The 9,431-nt window shown below is 37.9% G+C and overlaps 1 protein-coding gene across 6 annotated transcripts in view; it reads right to left on the bottom strand.

Annotated features, from left to right (window-relative positions):
- Positions 1–450: 450 nt before the first annotated feature.
- Positions 451–9,431, bottom strand: part of LOC123755786 (uncharacterized) — an 85,409-nt gene continuing 76,428 nt past the window's right edge. For 5 of the 6 annotated variants that reach the window (XM_045738575.2, XM_045738577.2, XM_045738580.2 and 2 more), the window contains 3 exons: positions 8,284–8,521; positions 7,527–7,723; positions 451–629 (listed from right to left, as the gene is read on the bottom strand). In XM_045738575.2, coding sequence (XP_045594531.2) covers positions 504–629; positions 7,527–7,723; positions 8,284–8,521 — 561 coding nt within the window. In that variant the 3' untranslated portion in view covers positions 451–503. Of the gene's footprint in view, positions 630–7,461; positions 7,724–8,283; positions 8,522–9,431 lie in introns of all 6 variants that reach the window. The other variant, XM_045738579.2, reaches the window with a different exon arrangement.

The following is a 9,431-nucleotide window of genomic DNA, read 5'->3' as shown; positions in this document are numbered from 1 at the left end:
CATTACTAGTCACGTCTGTGTTGGTGATAACTGTCTGCTTATAGAATACAGTTAATGCAGAAATAATACAATAAATTCCAAGGCATTTTAAATAGTGTATGAAGGTGCTACAGTCAGTATGCAGTTGCCAAGTTACTGCGATGAACAAAGTGCACGGTGAAAACTGGCAACTCTTAAGGGTTACTCTAATGCTTTTGTCCATCACTCAACATGGCTCTTGGTGCTCTCATCTTGGTTACTTGACAGCTTGACCGCGAGGTGGATGGTGCACTCACTCATATGACGATGCAATATGCTGGTATTGTGACATTACCCATAGCATTAGGTAGAAAGTGCCCATAGTTTTTAATTAATGTAAAAAAAATAACAAATATATGAATTATGGATACTAAGAAGTATATCTGTAAAACTAATACAAAACATTAGTACATATCATTTGACTGTAGCACCCTGAGTGTACTACATATGCTGAATATCATAATCTAGTAGTTTTTGGGGACAGATCAGTGCAAGAAGGGAAAATTGTATGTCTGGGGATGACTGGATTTGGGGAGTGGGGGAGGGGGGCGGTCGGGGAGGCCCAGAGTCGAGGTCAGGTCATCTGGCTCGTAATATATATCACTCGTATCCTGTGTGGGTCAAAGAAGCAATACATTAGTCCACTCGCACACCCCTCGCCCAGATTCTCAAAGCATTCGTACAATAATTTCTGAAAATTTAATTTAATAACCTACAATAATATTCTGATATTAAATATTCATATAACTTGTCCAAGTAAGTAAGTAATTATCAAAAGAAGGCACCAAACTGGGAAGGCATAACTTGTCCAAGATACATATTACTTTTTCCTAAAATTACCAATGACATGCAAAATAATATAATTGTATTGCATGTTATACTATGAGGATAACGTGATATCAACACAACTTATGTGCATTTTTGTAATGATTTAGCCTTCTTTTTTATTGCAAACCATTATTAATCAAACAACTCTTATCAAGAAAAATATTTGTAATCTTTTAAGCTTTTTATATGGAAATATAAAGGAGCCAGTTGTCTTGCTGATCCCTGAATGAATACAAAGCTATTTTCAAGGATTTTGCTTATATTTATGAATAGAACGAGAGCAATTACAATACTATTCATTGAAAAATACTTAGTATATTACTGTACTGGACACCATATTAGTACTGTTAATACTGTATATTAGTACTGGACAGCAAATTAGATATAAAGACAGCAAAGGATTTGAGCCAGCCACTGTCCAGGCCTCTCATCCCTCCTGGTACACTTCCATGAAAATTGGATACAAACATAACATGTTATTCATTGATTTACATGTTATTCATTAATTTTTTAATTAATAAACTTAATTTTTCCTATATTTTACTTTATGATGGCATAGCAGGACGGTTTATTTGATCAAAAGAGTGAAAGTAAACATTATATGACTGTCTACCAATTGCTTTGTCAGATAATGTTTCATGATGCAAATTTCCTATTTGTATAGATCGTGGCATTGCAAAACCATCTATTGCATTTATTATTTGATTCCTGTTGATGGGATGATTATGCATGTGTAAGTAACAAAGGGAGGGCACAAGACGAATGTGAAGGAGTTGGCCACTGATACACATGCAAGATTAAATGTCATGAATTCTCACACTAATAAACATTCTATTTCTCCAATCTTTCACTTTACTTAAGATGTGATAGCTTCCCAGCAGGCAAAACATGCTCGAGTAATGTTTAATGAATGTTGAATCCATATTAATTGTTCAGATTTGTGCAAGGGGCTGGGTAGGCTTATATAGTTGAGTAAGGTAATAGTTTTTCAAACAAATATACATGCTGATGCCGACAGCATCTGATTATACAGTACCTGTGCCAGAAATCAATGCCTAAATTGCCTATCCGAATACTGATCTGGATATTGTGCACGAAACTTGTACCCGGGTCAGATTCTTTTCAGATAATCTTCTAAAGTACAGTGCACTGTACTATACATTGTAACATACTGTACAATATAATGTACTGTACAGTGTATTGTAGTGTTTACTTATTATTACTCATGATTTTATATAATTTTCCCTGGCTATTAGCTTTTTTTCTTTGAACTAAATGGTATTTGGGGGTAAAATATTTTAACTTGAACTAAGAGATAATACTGTATTTCCTTTTTTAGAGTCTTAAAACAAATTCAACGGTATTTTCGAGATATTAGTTAAGGAGCAAGTTCTATTACTGATCACAATACAAATTATTAGTACGAATGCTCAAAAACCTGGGCAATATGAAATTAGAAAATAGAAACAATTATAAGAAAATGCAATATTATACAGAACCTTCCATGACTACAAGAAGAAAAAGAGCTATAAACGTTTTTATAGCTCTTTTATAGCTCTATAGAGAATCAGAGACAACTGATTCTCTAATAGTTTCTCCTAAACAAAACATACAAAAATAAACAATCTATAAGAAATGACATATAGATCCTTGTTCTAAAAGGTATAACAAAAATATAGCTATTGAAAAATCACAACAACAACAACAGGTAATAACAAGAGAGAACCCTTGTGGAGAAAATAGACTACCAAGACTAACAGTCATATGTCTGGCATGTGAACTACGCCATGTGTGTGTGATCGGCCAACTGTACCATATACACTATCTAGCTGTAAGCTGTCAGCATTACTAACTGGTAAATGTTATGGCTGGTAATGGAATCGTAAACCTAATAGCTTAAGCCTGTCTGTCGGTCAGCTTAATCCTCTGTCAGCTACATCATATATCTGAGAGCTAAGCATACAGTGACAGGTGAATAAATGTCTACTACTGTACCGGAATCCTTAAAGGTAATATGTCTAACAGCTGAATCATACATCTGACAGCTTAATCTCACACCTAACTGCTGAATTTTATATCTGATACATTACTCATACACAAGACCTATGAATCAAACCTATGATGACAGATGAATAATAACCCTAACAGTTGAATCTTACCCCGACACCTTAATTATATATCTAGTACGGTACATGTGAATCACACTTCTGAGTGCTGAATCATATGTATAGATGCTATATACTATGTATGGCAGATAAATCATATCATGCCCTTGAATTACACTTTTTGTAGGCTGTGAATTATACATCTGGTGGGTGAACTGTGCACTTCTTGTGTGAGTCATATGTCTTGTCTGGTACCTGGATCTTTGATTGACAGCCAAATCATGTTTGGAATTTTAACTACACACATCATCTTCCAGGAAATGTTTCATGTCTCAATAGCTAAATTATACACCTGTCCAACAGGTGTATCATACATGTGTCCAACAAATTAATCATACATGTGTCCAACAGATGACTCGTACATCTGGCAACTGAACTGTATCTCTGACATACACCAAGAATATTACAAACAAGCCAATGTTAACTCTTATTTTTTACACTATTCATTTGAAGATCTATTTGGTTAGACAATTTAGGTAAACTTGGGTAAATTCAGGTAAACAGTAATAGGGCTTTTCTATGTTTAATGTGAGGGTGTTAGTCGATATTCGGTTGATAACTTTTTCAATTCAATATTTATCATGCAATTGACGGCGTGTGGGTTAGGGCTAGAGAAGATGAAGCTAGTGTCTTCAGCAAATATTTGAGGTTTAAGAAGGTTAGAATCATTTAGTAAGCCAGTGAGGTTTATCAGAAATAAGAGTGATCATAAACTGCTGCCGTGTGGCATTCCTTTGATTAATGGGAGAGCGAGAGAGGTTACATCATTGATGAATATGTACTGGTGTCTGTTGTTGACATATGATCAGATACAGTATAGGTAAGAGTGAGGCCTTGGATTCCATAATGTGGAAGTTCAAGTTGGAGGTCATTGTGATTCATGGTATCAAAGGCGTTTCTCAAGTCAACAAAGAGGCCAATTTGGAATTGATTTTTGTCAAGGGTTGTGTGGATTAAGTCAAATAATCTAACAACGACATCATTAATGTTTTTTAGGGATCTGAAGCCAATCTGGCTAGAGCTTACTGTATTGAATTTTACAAGGTAGGAGAACAGCTGTTTGTATATATTTGTTACAATTTTCTTTATAATATTAGTTGGTTTCATACTGGTCTTTAGTTGTCTATGCCAGTCATTTCACCTACTTTGTGCACTGCAGTTATTACTACTCATTTTAATGCATCAGAAAAGGTTTGTGACTCAAGAGATTGGATGAATATCAAAGCTATGGCTGATGGCAAGTACTTGAGCAGCTGTTTTGTACATCACTAGTATTACCAACTTCGAATATGTCAGAATTTTGAGTGAGTAAATTATGAAAAATGAACAAAATTAGAGTGTAAGTGTGCCAAGTGAGTACAAGATTTGTGTGTGTGTGAAACAGCTGTATGGGTGACAGCTGTGTATATATATTTGCCCCATTTCAAAAGTTTTGAAATGGGGCAATCTTCTAAAGCCCATTTCAAAACAATATCTTCAGTAGCAAATGCTATGTTGGCCAACATAAGAATTGCCTTTACAAATTTTTGTAAGGAATTATTCAGAACCTTGTATATCATATATATTAGACCAATCTTGGAGTCTACAGCTCTAGAATGGAGTCCATATTTAATCTAGCACAAGATGAAGTTAGAAATAATTCAGAAGTATGTCAACAAACTAGTCTCAGAACTGATAGGTAAGAGGAAAGCTATAGGAAATAAACCTCATGTTGCTGGAAGACAGAAGAGTTATGGGAGACATGATTACCACACACAAAATTCTCAGGGGAATTGACAGAGTAAATAAACCCAGATTATTCAGCATGGGTGATACTTGCACAAAGGAGTACAGGTGAAAACTGAGTACCCAAATGTGCCACTGAGACATCAGAAAGAATTTTTTAAGCATCAAAATAGTTAACAAACAGAAAGCATTATGAAGCAAGGTAGTGGAGGCAAACTCCATACACAGTTTCAAATGTATATAGGATAGAGCCCAACAGGCTCAAGAACTTGTGTACAAGTTCTTGAACTTGTGAACTTGTGTTCTTGAATGAACTTGTGTTCATGACTTTTGTTAGGCCAAAGCTAGAATATGCAGTGGTTGTGTGGTGCCCATATCTTAAGAAGCACATCAACAAAAAGGAAAAGGTGCAACGACATGCCACTAAGTGGCTCCCAGAACTGAAGGACAAGAGCTACGAGGAGAGGTTAGACGCATGAAATATGCAAAAACTAGAAGCTAGAAGAAAAAGAGGCAATATGATCACTACGTTCAAAATAGTAACAGGAATCGATAAAATCGATAGGGAAGATTTCCTGAAACCCGGAACTTCAAGAACAAGAGGTCATAGATTTAAACTAACTAAACAAAGATGCCAAAGAAATATAAGAAAATTCACTTTTGTAAACAGAGTGGCAGACGGTTGGAACAAGTTAAGTAGGTGGTGGAGGCCAAAACCGTCAGTAATTTCAAAGCATTATATGACAAAGAGTGTTGGGAAGATGGGACACCACAAGCGTAGCTCTCATCCTGTAACTACACTTAGGTAATTACACTTAGGTAATTACACAACATATGTTAGACCAGCCCTAATGTATGCAGCTCCAGTGTGTAACCCACAATTAGTGTACAGTAATACATAATATATGTTAGACCAGCCCTAATGTATGCAGCTCCAGTGTGTAACCCACAATTAGTGTACAGTAATACATAATATATGTTAGACCAGCCCTAATGTATGCAGCTCCAGTGTGTAACCCACAATTAGTGTACAGTAATACATAATATATGTTAGACCAGCCCTAATGTATGCAGCTCCAGTGTGTAACCCACAATTAGTGTACAGTAATACATAATATATGTTAGACCAGCCCTAATGTATGCAGCTCCAGTGTGTAACCCACAATTAGTGTACAGTAATACATAATATATGTTAGACCAGCCCTAATGTATGCAGCTCCAGTGTAACCCACACTTGGTAAAGCACAAGAAGAATATAGAGAAGGTCCAAAGATTTGCAATAAGACAGGTGCCAGATATTAGAGAAATGAGCAGTGAGGATAAACTATGTGAACTAAATGATGACATTGGGAGAGAGAGAGACGGCCAAAATGCTAATGTGATCAACAAGATATGAAATACTCAGGGATACAAAGTGGATATGGGCACAGGTGGAAGTTGGAAACATAGATAGGCCAGAAAACTGTAAGGAAATACTGGTATGTAGTGAGAATGATAAACAAGTGCAAAGATCTTCAACAAGGGGTGGTGGAAGCAACCAGCATTTACAGCTTTAAGAGCAAGTATGACAGAGAACTGGAACTTTGGCACGGATAGTTATTGTACAAGATACAATAAGTGGAAATTGGACCATGAGTGCAATTCTCATCCTGCAACTACAATTCTATAATTACAAACATAAACTCTCAACAATCAGGCTACACCAGCAAACTATTAGCTACTATCTATCCAGAGAAGCAATGATGATACCAAGCAAACAGTGTAGTGAGTCAAAAGCATAGAAACAGTGTAGAGAGTGAGCAGTCTAGAAACAGTGTAGAGAGTGAGCAGTCTAGAAACAGTGTAATGACTTAACAGTGTAGAAACATTGTAGTGAGTCAACAGTGTAGAGACTGTAGTGAGTCAACTGTAGAAACAGTGTAGCGAGTCAGCAGTGTAGAAACATTGTAGTTGGTCAGCAGTGTAGAAACTGTGTAGTGAGTCAGCAGTGTAAGAAGTGTAGTGAGTCAAAATTGAATGAACAGCGTAGCATCATCAGTGCACGAAGTGTCTAGAGCCGTTACAGCAAGAACAGTGCAATGAGTCAATGATGAGTACACTTTGAAATAGCAATGTAGTGAGTCAGTCAAGCAGTGAGTGGTGTAATGAGTCAGGGAGGGGGGGGGGGGGAAGCAGTGGACCACGTCTACAAAAAGCAGGCACTGTCAACAAGCACTTGACAAAAATTTATACCAAGGTTTAAGCCTTTTTTTCAGTCTATAATAAATGCCCCCTGATAAAGGCTTAGTCTTGGTGTATTGTCTCAGCATAGTTAGTAACCCACAAGTTTAAGAGCAGTTTAAGACAATAATGTATTGAATCGTGCAACAAATGAGTAATGCGCTAAGTGAGTTAGGCAGTGAGTACTCTTCTGAGTCAGACAGGCAGTGAGTAGTGTACAGACTGAACAAGTGAGGTTATGGATGTAGTTAAAATGATGTAGAACATTGTCATAATAGAGGTATCTGAAGAGAAGTAGACAATAATAAAGAAAAGACTTTGCTAGGAAGGTAAAGATAAAATGTTTGTGGGTAAGAGTAAGAGAACACGTGTACTCATGGGCATAAGAAAAGGTGATCCACATGACCCATGCCGCCATGCCCTGCTAAGGAACAATAGTGCCCTGTAGGTGATAAGCGTGCCCCATCCCGCCCCCAGTATGGGTGGTGCCTTTGGGCATGCTAACCACTAGAAGAGGAGAGAGTTGTAGCTTCGGGCGATGCGAGAGTTGGGTGGTGCGAGGGTACCCACCCCAAGGGAGACACGAGACTTTGGCCGTGGCAGGTGATAGGGTCGCTCTGCATCATCTTCTGAGCTCTCCAGCCCCATGCCTGATGGAGCAACGGTTCCCCCACCCATGGGTCCAATGGTCGCTGCCCCTGCCACATCATGCAGCGGCACGGGTGTGCGGGCTCCTAACGTGGGCGCCCGTGATACTCCACCCTGAGCTGTGCCATAATAAGAAAATGGGGCGCATTGTCAGTAACATCAACTGTAAGCTATAAGATCAGTCATACTTTGAATTCATTGAAAGAAACTAAGTTACCACAACTTAACTCAAATATTTGTTATTTATAATATGACAAGGCTATCATTCCCCTCTACAGAGGTGAGTGATAGCCTGCTTACATCTCATTCCACCAAGTCATACTATGTAAACAATATTCAACACCTCATACTCTTTTGAAATGCATGAAACTCAAGTCTAACATATATGATCAATACACAATGTGTTTAATAAATTATCATCCAGACTTCCGTGGAAATCAACATTTCATTCACCTGAGCTCTCGGAGATAATGTTTTCTACAATGTCAAACTCACCAAAATATGAGATTTTGCTTAAAAAATGTATTAAATAGAATATGAAGATTCCTATGGGTTTTTATTTGGCTACAGTACCACAAAGTTTGGCCATTATAATTTTGCTGATGATTCTCCCTAATTTTGAGAATAGCTCTCTGAACATCCGAAGCAGCCACACTAACAAAACTGTTTAAACCCTTACACATGGTGTTAAAAGAGGCTGGTCCGAACTGGCCATATGTAGACTGTGAATTGAAGGCGGACTGCTTGAGGTACTGCTGTGGCTGCTGCTGTTGTTGCTGCATACTGGCCAGGTGAGAGACTGCCGAGAGGTGCTGCAGACCAAACTGCTGCGGTGGAGGGTACTGGTGGCCATACTGGGGAGACGATGTTGATCCTAGTGTTCCCAGAGAAGCATAGCCTGATGATGACCCTGCCACCTGCATAAACAATGCTTGTTACTGCTGTGTTTGCTTTGAATAAACCAACACCTGCATACACAACACCTTTGTGTGAGTGTGGGAGTGAGTGTGAGTGTGAGTGTTCTACATACTACATGGAAATTTTATTCAGAGTAGCTGAATCTAAAGCAACAACGTACATTCCTATCACTTGAGAATGAACCATGTAGGTTCGAAACATTGTGTAAATTTATAATAAGTGTAATACATTCTACAGTGAATTATTCTTTTAGTTTATCTAGAACAAAGATGACATTTGGAGAATCATCTTCCAATTAAACCAAGATGAAAGAGTACTAGTCAGAGGGACAGAAGCCCTAAACAAGAAAATAATTATCACAGAATATGCAGTTATATTCTTTTTTTTTTTTTTTTTTTGAGATATATACAAGAGTTGTTACATTCTTGTACAGCCACTAGTACGCGTAGCGTTTCGGGCAAGTCCTTAATCCTATGGTCCCTGGAATACGATCCCCTGCCGTGAAGAATTGTTTTTTCATCCAAGTACACATTTTACTGTTGCGTTAAACAGAGGCTACAGTTAAGGAATTGCGCCCAGTAAATCCTCCCCGGCCAGGATACGAACCCATGACATAGCGCTCGCGGAACGCCAGGCGAGTGTCTTACCACTACACCACGGAGACTGCTAAGCTGGCCAAAGTATTCATATTCAATGAAATATGTCTAAATGAAATGTTGAGAGAGAGACAGAAGGAGGAGGAGGAGAAGAAGAAGGAGAAGAAGAGGAAAAAGAATAAAAGAAGAAGAATAAAAGAAGAATAAAAGAAGGAAGAGGAAGAAGAAGAGGAAGAAGATGAAGAAGAAGAAGAGGAGGAGGAAGGGGAGGGAATTGTTAGGGGAAAGCACCAAGCCATTATGACTATATTGC

The sequence above is a fragment of the Procambarus clarkii genome, chromosome 43, assembly GCF_040958095.1.
Source record: "Procambarus clarkii isolate CNS0578487 chromosome 43, FALCON_Pclarkii_2.0, whole genome shotgun sequence".
In the NCBI taxonomy this organism is placed as follows: domain Eukaryota; kingdom Metazoa; phylum Arthropoda; class Malacostraca; order Decapoda; family Cambaridae; genus Procambarus; species Procambarus clarkii.
Note: the sequence above shows the minus strand (reverse complement) of the source record. Positions and strands in the feature narration are given on the sequence as shown.